General features: G+C 50.5%; 7 protein-coding genes across 7 annotated transcripts, besides 16 other annotated features; all 7 read left to right on the top strand.

Moving 5' to 3' along the window:
• Nucleotides 1-28: 28 nt before the first annotated feature.
• Nucleotides 29-55: a microsatellite.
• Nucleotides 56-92: 37 nt separating this feature from the next.
• On the top strand, nt 93-1322 carry Tco025E_03571 (putative intraflagellar transport protein 57; the record flags this gene model as incomplete). The annotated part of the gene is made up of 1 exon (XM_029370489.1): nt 93-1322. The coding sequence occupies one exon, from the start codon at nt 93-95 to the stop codon at nt 1320-1322; it is 1230 nt and encodes a 409-aa protein (XP_029229474.1).
• Nucleotides 1323-1530: 208 nt separating this feature from the next.
• Nucleotides 1531-1581: a sequence feature (A-rich).
• A 97-nt stretch (nt 1582-1678) lies between these two features.
• Nucleotides 1679-1695: a microsatellite.
• Nucleotides 1696-1699: 4 nt separating this feature from the next.
• Nucleotides 1700-1726: a microsatellite.
• Nucleotides 1727-1750: a microsatellite.
• A 15-nt stretch (nt 1751-1765) lies between these two features.
• Nucleotides 1766-1793: a microsatellite.
• A 161-nt stretch (nt 1794-1954) lies between these two features.
• Nucleotides 1955-3229, top strand: Tco025E_03570 (uncharacterized protein; the record flags this gene model as incomplete). The annotated part of the gene is made up of 1 exon (XM_029370488.1): nt 1955-3229. The coding sequence occupies one exon, from the start codon at nt 1955-1957 to the stop codon at nt 3227-3229; it is 1275 nt and encodes a 424-aa protein (XP_029229473.1).
• A 177-nt stretch (nt 3230-3406) lies between these two features.
• Nucleotides 3407-3476: a sequence feature (A-rich).
• Nucleotides 3477-3489: 13 nt separating this feature from the next.
• On the top strand, nt 3490-4257 carry Tco025E_03569 (uncharacterized protein; the record flags this gene model as incomplete). The annotated part of the gene is made up of 1 exon (XM_029370487.1): nt 3490-4257. The coding sequence occupies one exon, from the start codon at nt 3490-3492 to the stop codon at nt 4255-4257; it is 768 nt and encodes a 255-aa protein (XP_029229472.1).
• Nucleotides 4258-4652: 395 nt separating this feature from the next.
• Nucleotides 4653-4688: a microsatellite.
• Nucleotides 4689-4741: 53 nt separating this feature from the next.
• Nucleotides 4742-8977, top strand: Tco025E_03568 (uncharacterized protein; the record flags this gene model as incomplete). The annotated part of the gene is made up of 1 exon (XM_029370486.1): nt 4742-8977. One exon carries the CDS (start codon nt 4742-4744, stop codon nt 8975-8977), a length of 4236 nt encoding a protein of 1411 aa, XP_029229471.1.
• Nucleotides 8978-9017: 40 nt separating this feature from the next.
• Nucleotides 9018-9036: a microsatellite.
• A 213-nt stretch (nt 9037-9249) lies between these two features.
• Nucleotides 9250-9278: a microsatellite.
• Nucleotides 9279-9417: 139 nt separating this feature from the next.
• Nucleotides 9418-9436: a microsatellite.
• Nucleotides 9437-10020: 584 nt separating this feature from the next.
• Tco025E_03567 (uncharacterized protein) lies at nt 10021-10482 on the top strand (the record flags this gene model as incomplete). Its single annotated transcript, XM_029370485.1, has 1 exon — nt 10021-10482. One exon carries the CDS (start codon nt 10021-10023, stop codon nt 10480-10482), a length of 462 nt encoding a protein of 153 aa, XP_029229470.1.
• A 47-nt stretch (nt 10483-10529) lies between these two features.
• Nucleotides 10530-10553: a microsatellite.
• Nucleotides 10554-10559: 6 nt separating this feature from the next.
• Nucleotides 10560-10585: a microsatellite.
• Nucleotides 10586-10762: 177 nt separating this feature from the next.
• Nucleotides 10763-10791: a microsatellite.
• Nucleotides 10792-10898: 107 nt separating this feature from the next.
• Nucleotides 10899-12932, top strand: Tco025E_03566 (putative protein phosphatase 2A regulatory subunit; the record flags this gene model as incomplete). Its single annotated transcript, XM_029370484.1, has 1 exon — nt 10899-12932. The coding sequence occupies one exon, from the start codon at nt 10899-10901 to the stop codon at nt 12930-12932; it is 2034 nt and encodes a 677-aa protein (XP_029229469.1).
• A 206-nt stretch (nt 12933-13138) lies between these two features.
• Nucleotides 13139-13177: a microsatellite.
• A 101-nt stretch (nt 13178-13278) lies between these two features.
• Tco025E_03565 (putative sterol C-24 reductase) lies at nt 13279-14745 on the top strand (the record flags this gene model as incomplete). Its single annotated transcript, XM_029370483.1, has 1 exon — nt 13279-14745. The coding sequence occupies one exon, from the start codon at nt 13279-13281 to the stop codon at nt 14743-14745; it is 1467 nt and encodes a 488-aa protein (XP_029229468.1).
• A 183-nt stretch (nt 14746-14928) lies between these two features.
• Nucleotides 14929-14966: a microsatellite.
• Nucleotides 14967-15981: the final 1015 nt, after the last annotated feature.

Here is a 15981-nt window from a genome sequence, read left to right as displayed (position 1 = left end):
TGTTGCTGATTTGCTTATTTCCGGTATCTGTTGTTGTTGTTGTTGTTGTTGTTGTGGCTTGGTTATTGCACAGAAACATCTAGAAGAAGCCAATGTCCCAGGAAGAAAGTCCGCAACAATCAACGGGTCCCGGCATTCCGAGCAAAGGTGCCGCTGTGGACGATGGCACCATGGAGGACCTTATTGATAAGCTGAGAATTTTGCGTTACGAGACGGAGTTTTGTCCGCGTGTAAAGCCTCCATTCAAGCCTTTGAGTAAGTATTATTTTTCCGGACCATCTTCGATTGATAATCCAAATGCTCAGTTTCACTACTTTACGTCACTGTGCTCTTGGCTTATGGGTTTAGCTGGACATGAATTTGAGCCACCCGGTCAGTTTGATGATCCAAACGCAACTTCAACCAATATATTGGGGGAATTGCGTGCCATGGACATCTCAGCCCCAAATCTTGCTCCAAATCGAATTCGTCAAGGAAGTGGAGAGGCGGTTTTGACTATTTTATCGGCTCTTGCAGATCATGCTCTCCTTAAGAGGGGTTTTTCGCCTCGTGCTGTTGATTATACACATGTAGAAAAGTATGATGAGCTGGATGGGGTAACTGATGCTGACGATGAGAATGGTGTTGGGGAAGAGGTAGAAGACAATGTGATGATAGAAAGTGATGATGAAGACGAAGTCTATGTTCGTGCCACTGGAGAAAGGTCATCTAAAGAAGATACAGGAGTTCCTGTAGAATCCGAGATTAATGCTGAAGAATGGAACTTGGAAGTGGAACGTGTAGGCCCTCTTTTACAGGTAAGGTCAGACGCTATTCAAGACTGGCGTTCTCGAATTGAAAATGCCACTGTTTTACTCAAGGCTGTCGAAAAAATGTATCCGGAGGTGAGACAGATGCTTCAACATGTAGCAGATGATTTGGAAAAGTCAAAGGATCGCATTCAGAAGCGGGAGCAAACACTTGCCCAGCAATTTTCTGAACAAGTTGAAGATTATAGGGTAAAATTGCGTGAGCTTAACACTTCACAAGATTCTGCAAATATGGCAAGTCAAAGTGTTCAACAACTGTCATCCGAGTTGAATCAGTTGAGCGGGTTGTTAGAGCAGGTAAAAAGGGATATTGAGGATCGCGAAACAAAAATTTCTGATACAACGCCATTGATGCAGGTGAAGGAGGCGGTGACAAAGGTGAGGGCTGAAATTAAGCAAATGTCACTGCGAATTGGTGTGCTGCAGCACACGGTACTTCACTATGTGATGAAACAAACCAAGGCCAAATGGGAACGATCGGAGAATGGTATCGGCCTGGATGACTGGGAATAAGTAGAGTGTATGTAATAAATTCAAGTGGGATATTATTCCTTTACGGAGAATCTTGCGTTGTATTCTTTGCAACTTTGCTGCTGACGTAATGAAGGGCAACAAAGGGTAGAGTAAAAAGGGGAAAGCGGATGGAGAATCGATAGTTATTGGAGTAGCCACCAATAAAAAGGGAAAAGAAAAAGGCTACATTGTGGTGTTTTTCCCACCGTTGTATTTTGGATTTTTTTTTCCGCTCTTGCTGTTTATTGTTTATGTATTTATTTTAGGCTTAAAAAGTGAATTTGTTAACGCATTTTTTTCTTTTCCTTCTTGTTTTCTTCTTGGAACCTATCGCCTTATTGAACGTGATGGCTCCTTTATTATTATTATTATTTGCTACACACACAAGTACACACACACATACAGTTATATATATATATATCTACACAAAATAAAAGAATTAAAGAGAGAGAGGGAAAGAGAGCGAGAGAGGAAAGGTTATTCTACTTGTAGATTTTCTTAGGGGCTGAATGTCTTAGATGTCCGTAGAAGCTCGTCTTTATCATGCAGAACAACAGATCCAGCATATAAGTCAACAATTAGGGCTTCTCAAGCAGCTCATTACAACAGAGGTAAGTGACCTCAGGAAAACTATGGAACAACAAGTAGCAGAGGTGAAACAAGTGGTGATGTATCAAGATCGACTCTACCAAGAGAGAATGTTGAAATTCGAAGAACGCATTCAGCAGCTATCAGAATTTTGTTTGTATTTGGCTCGTGCAAGTGGTCATGCCTCTCCTTCAGTGGCGCTGGATCCGTCTGAAATGATAGCCGTTCCCCTTGAAGTCCAAACCCTAGAGAAGGCTGCCGTCTCGCTCAATAAAATGACAATGCCATCTGACGGTGGTGATACTGACTATGAAAACCAGGCTGAAAACACGAAAGATGTGGATGCAGTATTAGAAACATACAAGGATCGTATCAATACAATCTATGACTTTTACACAACCTCATCGATTGAGGCGTTCCACCCTACGATGACTATGACTCACTTTTCGCGTATGCTAAAAGATTGCCAACTTTGCGGGATTTCTCAGGGAACTTCTGCCGAGTTACTCTGGATGGCGGTGATGCGCTCACTGAACAGAAAACAACACAAGCAGCTGGAGAACGTCCAGGTTCAAAACCGAGGTATAACATTGGGAAAGTACGTACCTACATCACAACAGAAGAAGCTTTTTGCCTTTCAGCGCCTCGAGACAATTCCAAAGGAATTGTTTGGTGAGGCTATTTATCTTCTTGCAATGGAGAAGCGTCGGTTACGACGACTTTCGGATGGCACAATACTTAGTGCTACAGTAAGTCCTTTAGATGAAAAGCCGAAAGATGTGTTTATTGCCTTTTTGTTGTATCACATATTTCCATATGTTGATGCGGCTATGGAGGGAAAGCAAGGATCACAAGGCTTGCTTTCGCATATTGGCTTTAGTGGAAATGGTGAAGACACTGATGCGTCGCTTTCTATGGAAACCACTTTGATTGACTCATACAAAACGGACGCTGTAGCGTCTATCGTAAAAGAATTTATTGGACGCATCAAAGAAAGTTATACCACAGCCATTAGGGCCGCACAAGGATACCACGCCACTGTGATGAACTTGGATGGGTTTGTCGAGGTTGCCCGCCGACACGAATTGTTGCCACTTATTCGTAAGCCGGATTTGCGTCGCATTTTTCTTTACTGTTCTGCTATAGAAAAGCGAGAGCATGTAGAAACGGAGGACGGAGCTATTTCTGTGGGAACGTTTCTGCTAGCTTTAAATTACTTGGCGGACAGGATCTATGGTGATTCTCTCATGGGACAAAAATTTCCTACTCCCGAGGCGCGAATTAAAAAACTATTCTCCAAAATGTTTCTGCTCACTTAACAAGCTATTTTACCAAAAATTCCCGTTTATCGTCATTGAAAGAACTAGATTTTTTTTTGTGTGAGGCGCCTGGGTTGTGCCGAAATAGCAGGGGTTTGCGGTGGTAACGCGTGTATGATGCCAGTTATTTGTCTTGGATCAGCTGAATTTGTTACTCGTAATTCATCCTTACATCCCTATTATTTTCATTTTTCATTTTTATTTTATTTATTATTATTTTTTTGTTTATTATTATTATTTTTCTTTTGTGTGTGCGTGGTATGCGGCTTTCGGGAAAAGCTGCGCTTCGTGAGGGTAGAGGCGGAGTCACAGTAAGTCACAAGGGCAGCCGAAGGGAGGGAAGATCCATGCCCAAACCCAACAAAGGAACGAAAAAAGTCGACGGTGAGGTTGAGTGTATAACTGTGGGTGCAAAGCAGTTGTTGGTTTCTGCGCAAGATAGACTTCGACGGAAAAGGTATGCCAAATTCTTTGATGAGCTTCTTGTAGCGACCCAAGAGACCACCCGAGGCCCTCGGGCTCTGACGACCCTTGGAAAGAGTGAGGTTCCAGTGCTGGCAGTTGGATACATAGCCCGTGCGATGGGCCTCAACCTCTCCAATAAGGAGGTTTTATGCTTGCTGGAGATGGTGGAGGACACAGATGCGGCTTCCCGGGGAGTTGTGCTTGCAGAGGTACTGAAAGAAGTAATAGTTGAGGCTCTCATGACGGGTTTAATGGCTCCCCCAAAGGCGCCAGTGACAGCCACAGCTTCTTCGCGAAAGCCACCAGTTGCTGCGTCTCCCGCCTCAAGAATAGCGCCGATTTCTGTTGTTCGCGACAGTGAGGAGAAAATATACGAGGCATTTTCCGTGTTGGATTTGGCTAGGCGTGGGTACCTGGAAGCGGAGGAGCTGCGGCGTTTTCTGCGTAGTGGAGGCGAACCCTTTACAGAAGAGGAGGTAGATGAGTTTATATCCGCAGCCGCTGACCCGGAAAGTGGGCGTATATACTATGAGGAATTTGCTGACGTTCTTGCAACTGAGTAGCGTCATGTAAACACGGAGGGAGAGGAATGAAGTTCATGACTGTGAATAATTTTCTCCCGCAGCTTTTTTTTTTTTGTTGTGTGTGTGTGCAGCTCGTCAAATCACCTTCTCCAGGGAATAAGGAGAGAAAGGCGAAGTTCAATGTAGTAAGACCATGCAGCTGTTTCACTGCCCATTTTGTCTCCCTTTGGAGTTTGGCAAGCGAAACCTCAGACCTTTGGACTGGACTGTTACACATGCCATTCTTCTGCCTTTTTTTTTATTGTATCCTTCTCTGTAACTGTGTCTGTGCGTCTACCACCATCACGAATGAAGCTTTCCGTCAAGCGAACTTCTTAGCGGAGTCGGTTGTTTGTTTCTGAGCTGCATAGTGAGTCAAGGAGCAGGAAGAATTCAACAAAAGCTGAGGCAAAAACAAAAACAAAAACGAAGTGGCAACGCGAACGAAGTACGTGAGGCCGGGCAGAAAATCGGATTGGACGCCATGATGCGACGCGTGCTTCGTGCCAGGGTGTTGCATCTTCCCGGGACATCAAGGCGTGCTGCGGGCTCCTTCATGGCCGCGGGCGGCACTGGAGGGTCCCGCCGTCAGAATCGAGAGCGCACGCTGGCGACGAAGTCATCCGAATTTCATGTCGGCGATCGTGTGCCGAAGCGGGAGATGCCTCGGGCTCCATCGGGTGGTGACGCCCGAAGGAATTCCTCTGGGGCGCTGGAGCAGACAGGGGTGCTTTTCCCGGACGCCCAGGGGCATGAGTTGGACGAGGTGGAGGTTGCGGATGAACACGCACCTCCCAGCATAGAGAGTAGGCAGCAGCAGTACCAGCAGCAAGAGTATGACGACGACGATGAAGAGGAAGTGCATGCACCTCCAAATCTAAAGAGAAGGTATGATCCTTACGTTCGACCGAAGCGCGAACCCGTGGTGCTCACAAGCTGCTTTGCCAATCGCGTTGCGGCGGGGAGGAGCAATGGTGAAGAAGACGGCATGGAGGATGACGTGACCAGGATCTACAGCCATGATGAGGTAGAGGTGGAGAATAGGCGGAATGCCGAGACCCGTTCTGCCAGACGCGAGTCTGATGTTGTCGCAAATGCGTCCCATCGGAAGTCGGCAGTGGCGCTGACGAACGATGATGGGGATGACAACGTGGAGGATGACGTGGCAGACATCTACACGAGTTCCACACGCTCCAAAGACCCTCGCAACGTGGCTACTATGACCAGTGCACGTTTTCTCGGCAATGAAGAGTCTGACGGGCCCGTGACAGTGGAGGAACACGACGACAAAGAGGTGCAAGAAATAGAGTGTAGAATGGGGAATGAGGCTGGTGTGGAAGATGAGGAGGCGATTGAAGGCGTGGAAGGGAAAGATGAGTTCAAAAATGTGAGAAGTCATCCGTTTTTTGCAGATCTTCTTCGTCGAATGGAGAAGAATGCGACACGTCAACGCCAGCAAATCAAATCCGTTGGTCGCTACAACTTGGAGGCTGTCAATAGGTGTCTTCGACCTCTGCTTCAACTCACGGATTACCCTTTGACCATTCGCCAACTGCATCATCTGGCACCGTTCCTCTACTCGAACCTTGTGCGGCGTTCCCTCCCCGACTTGAAGGCGTGCCGCCGTCTTCACGTTTATCGCTCGGCCGAAACGGACGTCATTCTCGACTGGTCAGTGGAGGATTTTCTTCGACGACGCTACGAAAGCATTCACCTCTCGTGGGAGCCCGTAAAGATTGTCATGATGCGCTTCGGCTGGAACCAGGATGTGATGACGGATCGTGACTGTCTGTTGTACTTTGCAAAATTTCGAGACTACATCGAACTGGCGGAGTTGGAGCTGAGCGCGGGGGATGAGAAGCCAAGGGCTCTGCCAATTGACGACGCTGAGCGAACGGCGGAGCAGCGGCCCATCCCACTCTCTAAACTGCTCATACGCCGCAAGGCAACGGAGGACACGGAGCCGTCCGTGACGGAGGCGATTCGGCTCATGGGGGCCCCCGCCTTGTCGAAGCCCGCCAAGTCGAGAAGGGCCCACGTGTCTGAAAAGGACAGCGTGGAGGGCGCATTTGAGCGCATCCAGCGCGAGGCGTCAAGTGTAGACGGTGATGAGAAGGCAAGACTGCAACACGCCATTGACGCCGCTCCTTCCTTGCGTCAGGCCAGTCACCCCTCTGGCCGCTGCGTGAAGGAGTTTTCACTTGGGAAGGGAAAGAGTACGGTGATTGCTGGAGAACCGTCGGCTACCTCTGTGGGGCTTGAACGTCATCCCTTTGATGGAGGTCGCCGTGCGTACACTCCCGAGTCCTACGAGGCTCTTACCAATGCATACCACAAGAAGAAGGTGGAGGCGTCACAGATACGCCGTCGACTTTTGAACACAGATAGCATTGACCAAGCTAGTGAGTTGCAAGAGAAGCTTGCTGCGGCGCAGAAGGAACTCCCACGTTTACGAGAGCAGCTTGAAAAGATGGGGCAGCTGCGACGCGCGGGAAAGGTGGACGCTCCGGGGAGATTACAGACTTCTCTTTCCAACGCAGGGACCCATGCCGATGTGGAGGAGTCGTCGAATAACGTCGAGAGCCTGACCTCTGTAGACGACATGAGTTCAAAGGAGATGCAAAAAGGAGAAACTGCCTCCACGACATCGCCTCTTTTTACTCGACTGGGCCATGCGAAGCAGCACCAGCAAGAGCGGAATCCCGCAAAAAACTGTGATGCCGCCGAAGACAAGTCTGGGGAGGGGGAACCCTTAGGCCAAGCAGCGGGATGTACAGCTGAGAAGAATCCCTCCGCAGACCACGACACGGTTTCACCCTCAAGGGAGATTGAGGAACTGTCTTCGGCGGCGCTGATGTTACGTCGGGAGATTGAGTCCTTGCAAGAAAAACGTCGCCTGGAAGAGGAGTTGCTTCTAAAAAAGATGGAGGAGGCACTTGGCACGCTGCTCAAGATCGAAGATACGATGAAGAGTGTCTCGCAGCGTGAGGCAAAGGAAGCGGAACGAAAGAAGCTGGAGATGCAGAAAAGGGAAGAAGCAGAGAAGCAGATGCGGCGCGAGCAGGCGGAAGCACGTGCCCGAGCATTGGAGGAGGAGCTGCTGCGCAAGCATGAGGAGCGGGTAAAAGTCCTCGGTAAACAGCGCGAGGAGGCGCGTCAGGCGCAGCGCGAGGCCGAGCTCGCTCTGGAACGGCAAAAGCAGGCGGAGCAAGCTGCGGTTGAGGCGGAGGCAGAGCTGGAGCGGACGCTTGAGGAGGCCAAATCAAAGATATGGAAGAAAGGGGCGGAGGAGGAGCCGACGTGCGGTGGCGCACAGACGCCGCCGGCAAGGATGGCAGGACCACCAACCATCCATGAAAAGTCCTCGCCAGAGTGTGCACCAGCAAGCGCGGTGGTGCCGACCACCACCACCACCACCACCACCAGCAACAACACCAGCTGCAATGGTAATATCAACGCCTCCACTGAGCCAACATGCACGCCAGAGCAGTACGACGGCCTCTGCCTTGGTGCGGAACGGCTGCGCAAGGAGATTACTGAGCTTGAGCGCCAGATGGAAAGCGGGGGAGACGAGGATGACATGACGTTGATGGCAGTTTTGGCATCTTCGCGGTCGGATTTGGAAGAACTGGAGGATTTTATCCGTGTGGTGCGTCGCAGAGAAGCTTGGGCCGCGGAGCGTGACAGCATACGCAAGGAGGAACGGGAACGTCAGGCAAGAGAGCGCGGGAAGCATTCAAACGACTTGCAAGAGAAGATTGGCGCCATTCGGTTTCAGATTGGCCTCATGGAAAAAAGGTTGCAACATGCGACGGAGCGGAACATAATCACCAAACTTGAACAGGGGATCATTAACAGCAGACGCGAGATCAGCCAGCTGCGGATCGAGCAGGATCGACTGCGGCGATCGGGTCACCACGCGGACGCGGGAGGCATTTGTGTTCCACCATCCATCAGTATTGCAGAGGCGTTGGCGCAGGAAGAGGCCAAGGATGCGGAGGCGGGTTCAGATGCATCCGCGCTCGCTGCGGAGGAGTTTGATGCCGCCAACGCCAAAGGCGCCGCTGACGTGTACGTGGCAGGGGTTGAAGATGAGGAGGAAGCGAACGAGTCGGATCAACTCGAGTCCGTCAATGATGCTGACGAGGCGGTGGCGGGGGAGGAATACGATACAAACGCCGCCGCCGCCGCCGATGAGCCTCTTAGCAGCCCAGTTGAGACGCTGGAGGACGGCCAGAAGGAGTTGCAGCGCTTGACGGGACGAATGGAGGGCATCTTGGAGGATATCAAACACCTTGAAGAAAACATTGCCTCGCAGGAGGACGGCGTTGATGCCGAGGTGACGGCTGCATCACTTGCGGAGCTGCAAAAGAAGCTTCAGCAACTCCTGGAGATGCGGGACGCGATTAAAAACCGCACGGAGCAGCTGGCTTTGGAAGACTCTGCGCCTACAGGTGTAACCGCCTCTCGGCTTCCCGCGGCGTCGGCGACCGCAACAACACCAAGGGTGAAGACGACAGCGACAGCAGCTTCCCGACGGCCCAAAGTTCTCGCACCGCTCTCCAACCGGCCCGTTTCGAGTCACGCAAGCCGTGCGGAGGCGGAGGTGCTTCGCTTCGAGCGCCTCCCCAGGGAGGCCCAACAGCACGCCTCCCAGCGTGGCGCCGCGGTCGGGCGTAAGGTGCGGAAGGTTGCCAAGGCAAAGAAGGCCCGACGATAGAATTAACGTGTGTGCTAACTGACTAACCGGGTTATAGACTTCTCTCGCTCTCTCTCTCTGTGTGTGTAGGTGCGTGTCGATGCACTGGATCACAAGAAACCGCCCTGATAAGTGGAGACGCACACGCACATGGGCATAAAACGAAATTCCATGAACGAACTCATAGAGGACGAAGCTTTATGATAACCTACATACACGCTTCATATATGAATTATATATAACTGTAACGCATAGAAGAAAGAAGTATTTTTTTTTGTATACATGTATTTTCTTGTGCGTGTATGTTTTGTGTGTGTGTGTGGCAAATCATGCCTCTGCACATCACCGGCTGGCACTATTGCAGTCAGCAATGAGTTGCATGCCAAGTTGATTATGACACACGGGAAATTGCAGATATGCATGCATAGAGAGATTGTTGGGGAAGGGAAGGGAAAGAGAAAGTGTGTGTGCGTGTGTGTGATGAGGTCCAAGACGCACGTTGAAGAACAGGGGAAAAAAAAGTGCTGCATAGAAAGGAGATATATAAAAAAACACACATACACAAACACAAAAACAAATACACAAGCGAAGAAACAAATAAACAACAAGAGAGACTACAAAGAGCAGTTTTCCAAACTCCATTACATAGAAGTGCCCCTTTCTGGCACTTGTTTTTGTCGTTGTTGCATCAGTTTCCCGGTTCTTGTTGCTTTGCGGCCATGGGGGAGCGGAATGAGACTGACGCTCCTCGGGGCCCCGCTTTCTCGCGTTTGCTTTGCGGCAGTTGTTTGCTGGGGTGTGTGCGTGCTCTTCCAAAGTTCCTCTTTTTTTACTGCTTCGGTGTGACCCGCGTGTCCCTGCACGGACTCATGCATCGAGGTTTGAGTGGGCGGGTGAAGTATATACTGACAGAGTGGTAGAGAGATGCAAAAATGGATCGTTGCAATGTTTGTTTGTGTGTCCTTTTGCTTCTCCGCCATATTATTTACCGCGATAAAAAGAAAGCGGGAGTGAGCGGGGTGGGCCGTGGCGGAGCGCACAGTTTTCCCTTACATTAGCGCACAATGTTTCATTTAAGCATCATTCGACGCAAAAACCCTGTTATCTTTAAGCAGGGGCAGGGGATGTTCTCACACCAACTGAAGCGTTTGCTGCAGAAGAAATCGATTCACCGCTACAACTGGGATCCCTTGCCCATGTACGACCCACGCAAACTAGTGCACTCCAATCGGCGCGTTGACCCAGAGACGTGGCAGGAGAAGTACGATCCACACTGGGATGAGCGTGCGCACCTGGTGCCAGATCAGGTGTACTACCACATCCCCGTCCCGCCCGAGTACAAGGATGCGTATTGGTGGAGAGACCTTCAGGCGCGTCGCGTGCAGTGCCCTGTGGAGTGGGTGAGTCATCGAATGTACAACAAAGGTGACCGACAGCGCTACGACTTCCAGGACTTGGCGTTCCGCAAAAAGTTCGAGTATTCGTACGAGGAGGTGGTCAAGAATGCGAGGGATATGCGGAGCTGAGGGCGGCGCGTTCCCACCTCTCGGTGGAGTCGCGGTTAGTGTTCCTGCTCTCTCTCTCCATCTCTCTCTCTTTTGGTTGTGTGTGTGTGTGTGTGTGTGTGTGACTGTTGCTGTGTTTGCTTGCAGATGGAAATGCAGGTTTAGTTTCTCCAGGCTTCGGGGAGCCCTGGAAGAGGCATCAACAACACCGGCACGAAGAAGCCACACGATCAAAAACAAACGCATCACCATCACCACGAGGAAAAGAAGAAGAGGAGGAAAAAAGGTGTTTATTATTATTTCTCTCTCTCTCTCTCTCTCTCTCTCTCTTCGCCTTCTTGTAAAGAGCTTAATTTTTGCCCGGGGTTCTGCTTCCCCTGAAAAGTGTGGGGAGTAACCGCGACCAACGGCCCACACTACAGACGCAAGAGCAGCTCATGTTGCCCAGCATAAACTTGGATGGCGCAGCTGCGAGGCGAGCGCAAAAGAAATTGCAGAACAACCGGGTAGAAGAGGGCGTTCCAGGTGGCTTTTCGCCTCGGCCTTCCCATTCGCGGAGTTGCAGCATGACGGGCGTTGCACTGGAAGTGAACACGGGTGCCGTTGCGTTGCATGGGCAGGCAGGCACGGCAGATGCCCAGCTCGAATGGAGGCCAGAGCGGCCTTCTGGAATTGCCGCCGACAAAACTCAACCCGTGCCAAAAAAACAGGGCCCCTCGGTCGACGTCTTTTCGCGCAGCACTGCGTCGCCCTCCATGCCAGCAGCGGGTGGAAATCCAGTGGGTAGTGAGGACGTGCTGCGTCGTTCCTCGCCCAGGGCAACTTTGCTCAGTCACCAGCAAGTGCGCAATTCATTTGCGGCTTCGCTTCGGCATGTGTATGCCACAGCAATCTTTGGTGATGAAGGCATGCGAAAAGCAAGTTCTAGGAGGCCTTGTAGAGACACTGATGGTGCAGCTTCTTCGGAGAAGTTGGCGTTGCATGGGGTATATGTGTCTGGAAAGCCATGGCAACGTGTTGCCGATGGTCGCCCCACGTACTGCCGAAGTGGCGCCTTGAACGTATCGGCTCTTGCGACAAGCAGTTCTGGGGAGCACGTTGCCATTGGTGACCGTTCTGGTCGTGTTTTCTTGATGCACCGCATAAAACAGCAGCAGCTAGAGAGCAACAGCAGCGACGGTGATGGAAGCAATGGAGAGGGGCGTAAATACGCAGGTAGATATGCTTCACGAGTACAGCGGCCCTATGCGTTTGCGGTGGGGCGACAGGCGTACACCTCAGTCATAGACCCACTGAACAGTGTGGAGGTGATCCCATGCGTTCAGGCCCTCTGTTTCTTACCTCAAGTGGGGCCTACCACCTACCTGCTCATGGCAAACGAGAAACTGCCAAAGTTGTTCAAGTTGGTTGAGGTGCGGGAGTCTCCTTCGCCTTTTGCGGCGGTGGATCACCTTGGCGAGAAAAATGTTGCCTCACTCACGTTGAATCCACTCAGTGGTACGCGGACGACCGCGATGAAGCAGGTGACTCGGTACGCCTTGAATCACGAGTACAACATTAACTCGCTCTGTCCACTGGCGGATAGTGCGCAGTTTTACTCTGCGGATGACCTCACGGTGAAGCTGTGGTGCATCGAGCACCCGGAGACGTCTATTGAAACCTATGGACTTAAATCCCCCTTTGAGGAGGAGGTTACTGAGACTATATTTGGCATTCGGTGCTTTCCTCACGAGCCATTTTTGCTGTTTCTTGTGACAACTGCCGGTATCGTTCGCGTGCTTGACATTCGCCAGCGACTCAAGTCATTTCAGCAAACGCCGTTGGTGTTTAAAAACACGTACTGTGACGGAGATACTGTTTTCACCAACTCACTTACCGACTGTGCACTGAGCCCGTGCGGGAGATTTGTGATTGGACGTGATGTCGTGAGTGCGTGCCTGTGGGACGTCCGTCGCGATTCCAGGCAGGACCGAGCTGCGCAGACGCCATCTCTGCCACTGCATGAAGAAGACGAGTACGATGTGCTGCAGCGGTGGGAACTGTACCCACATCTCCGGCAGGAGCTGGAACAAATATTTCAGGGAGATGTTGTCGAACAGTTTGGTGTGCGTTTTTTGAACGGTCACGAAGTGTGCACTGGTGGTTTTTCCAGAACTTTGTATACACTTGATATTTTGAAGGATGCGGCCCCTCCCAGCGATGGAAGCAGCTCCACTACGCGCTGCTGCGACGTACAGGCATTTCAGTTGCCGCAAGTGTTCGAAGGCGACGGCGATGCAAGATTGGGTCCCCTGTGCTCGCTTGCGATGGAAGACGTGCGTTTTCCAGCCATCGATGACGCGGACGCGCTGTTTAACGACACTGTGACCCAGCTTTCACAGCCTCTGACGTCTATGAATGGAGATTCTTCTTTATTGGCGTCCTCTGGTCAGGCTATTTTCCAGCTAGCATACACAAACCTGCGTCGTTGAATGCCTTTGCTGTCAAAAGAGAAAACATGCTGATTATATATTTATATATTCTTTTGGTTTTGCGCTTCTTGGTGTTGAGGCTGTAGAGGGGTGGTGCAGTGGTAATTTTGTTGTTCTTGTGGTGCGACGCTTCTTGACTCCCCTTCTGTGCGTGTGCGTGTGTGTGGCGGGTAAACTATTGATGCCGAGGCAGCAAAGGGTGCCAGTTTATTTATTTTTTATTTTTATTTTTATTTTCATTTTTTGCTTCTCCACCCTTTTATCCTTACTCGCGTAAGAAAATTCCAAATCGGGAAGAACACAAAGACACACTTTTTAGCCCTGCCATTACTTTCTCACTTGTCCCATGACCACTGGAACTCGCCGGACGTCTTCAATTCGGCGTTCAGGTACCCCAAAACGCAATGCGCAGGCGGCTGAGCGAAAATTGAGCCCCGAGGAGCTCTACAACCTCACGGTGGAAAAGAAATTTTCCCCCGAGAAGGACACCTGGGATGGCCACTTTGAATTTTGTGGGCCTTGGGCCGTCTTTCTCATCATGTTGGCATCCCATACGCTGATATATTACTTTATGGTTTGTATAATGAAGTTTCAGGGCACCATGATCTACCCCGGCCATCCACTACTAGAGGGGAAGAGCATGTTCAGCGTTTTTTGGGAGTATCTGCGTGTGCATGCGGCACCGACGTGGGATACTTTTGGCATCTTTACAGGTTTTTTGATTCTGGAGTACATCTTGGCTGTTATTCTTCCCGGTGTGGAGGTCAAGGGGCTTCCCATTCCAAGCGAAGGTGGTTACCGCTATGTTTACAGGTGCAATGCCGTCCATGCGTGGTATTGTATGGTGGTCATTGTAGGCGTATTACATTTCACTGAAGTCTTCCCTCTGTGGAGGGTGCACGAGGAATATGGACGTTACTTAACCGCCGCTACTATTTGGGCGGACGTCCTCTCGGTTTGGGTCTACATTGCTGGCCTTCGTCGAAGAATTCGTATGTCAAACAATATCGTATATGACTTCTTCATGGGATCAGGCCTCAACTTTCGTCTTCCCGGTGACGTGGACGTTAAGCTTTTTGCAGAATGCCGCAATTCCTGGGTACTGTTGGTGATTATTACCCTAAGTAATGCCGCCGCGATGCACCGAGAGCTTGGCTACATTACAGGAAATATGTGTTTCCTTGTTTTAGCACAGCTCTTGTACGTGAATGCGATTCAAAAGGGCGAAGAATGTATTATCAGTACTTGGGACGTATTTTACGAGAAATTTGGATGGATGTTGGCGTACTGGAATACGTGCGGGGTGCCGTTTTTGTATTCCATCCAGTCCTTATACATCCAGGCAGTTCTAAAAGAGCGTTCCTACCAACCTTGGCAATTGGCGCTTATGCTGATGGTTCTCATCCCGGCGTACTATATCTGGGATAACGCGAATTCACAGAAGAATCGTTTCCGCATGAAGCGTAACGGAGTTCCGGAGCACATCCTTCGACGCAAGGCTTTTCCGCAACTGCCTTGGGGATATATTGAAAATCCCCGTACCTTAAAAAGCGAACGCGGTGAACTTTTTGTGGACGGGTGGTATCGCTATGGCCGCAAACTACATTATAGCACGGATCTTATTATGGCCTTTTTGTGGGGTGCGTCATGCGGCTTTGACTCCTTTATTCCGTTCTTCTACTTGTGCTTCTTCACCTGTCATCTCGTGGACCGCGAGCGCCGTGATGACTATCGTTGCCGCAGGAAGTACGGTGAGCTTTGGGAACGCTATCTGCAGGTGGTCCCCTACAAGTTGATTCCGGGTATTTATTAGGGCTTCCGTGAAGGTCTTCGTTTTGTTTTCGCACTGTGTCCTCTCTTTTTTTTTTCTCTTCTTCCTTCTCTCTCCACCATGATTGTTAGTGCATTTGAAGCCGGGGACAAAAGTGCCATCTCCGTTTCCCTTCACGTCGCAGTTTTCTCTTCAGCATTTGTTTTTACTTACCCTTTCTTTGGCTGTTTGGTTGTTTGATTGTTTGATTGTTTGATGGTTTGCTTGCTTGTTTTTCTTCTTCTGCTTCTGCGAAGTGCTTTCTGTGCCCTCGTGAAACAAATATCTGCGTTCTCCGTGGTTTCTTTCTGAGCGTTTTGTTTGTCCACAAATTCCCTCATTGCCGTCTGTGCGCGTGAGTGTAGGGAGGGGCGCCCAGCTCAATGAAGGCTGGGCGGGGCTCACCAGGGACCCCTGCGGGGTAATTAAGTGCTTCCAACTGTCAACGCCACACCTTCTCCTCCTCTCAGCGCCTCTCGCACCTCTTTCCGTTTTTTATCTCCTCTTTGCGCCGCCGCCGCGGAGCTGCTTTGGCTCTCGCTGTGTGTGACGCCTGCGCGGGTGATGCGGTGGTGTGCGTGACGCGTCATTGAGCGGGCGGTGTCTGCAAAGGCTAAAAAAAAAAACGAAAATTTGTGGAGCAACGACCACAACGATGACAATCAAGCTGATTCCATGTCATGAGTTAAAAGCGGGAGGGGAGGCAAGGCGAAATATCCTTTTTTTTTAACCGTGCAATAACGCTGCCGCGGAGGATACTTGCCATCCAATGTGTAGTGATGCAAAGGTGTGGAGTGGAAGTAGAATGCGGGGGGATGAGGAGGTAAGAAATGCCATGTTTATTTTGTTTTGCGTTCGAAAAAAAAAGAAAACGGCGGAGAGTGTTTTTTCCTTTGTTTATGCATATAAGCGTGTGGAGCAAGCTTGCGAATTGGGATTTTTACGGAAGATGATGGAAAACTTGTGTAGCTTCCCTGGTTCTTCATTTTTGTTAATTTTTTTTTTTTCACTCATCAATGAGGCCGCGTTGGGGAAGGCAGCGCGAGTGCAGTTGTGCTTGTTTCGTGCCATCCCGCCAGCCCCGCACTGCCTCCCACGCAGAGGGGTTTGACGGCTGCGGAGCCCGCAACGACCGCCACCTAGTCGGCCGACAGCGAGTGCCCGGTCTTCATCGGTGCGTGTGTGTGTGTTATTGTACGAGCGTGGGATGAATCGCACCTTCGGTGGTGGGGATGTTGG

Source organism: Trypanosoma conorhini (genome assembly GCF_003719485.1).
Source record: "Trypanosoma conorhini strain 025E chromosome Unknown Tco_14.4_contig_00164, whole genome shotgun sequence".
NCBI classification, from domain to species: Eukaryota; Euglenozoa; class Kinetoplastea; order Trypanosomatida; family Trypanosomatidae; genus Trypanosoma; species Trypanosoma conorhini.
The sequence above is the reverse complement of the archived record's forward strand: the minus strand, read 5'-3'. Positions and strand labels throughout refer to the sequence as shown.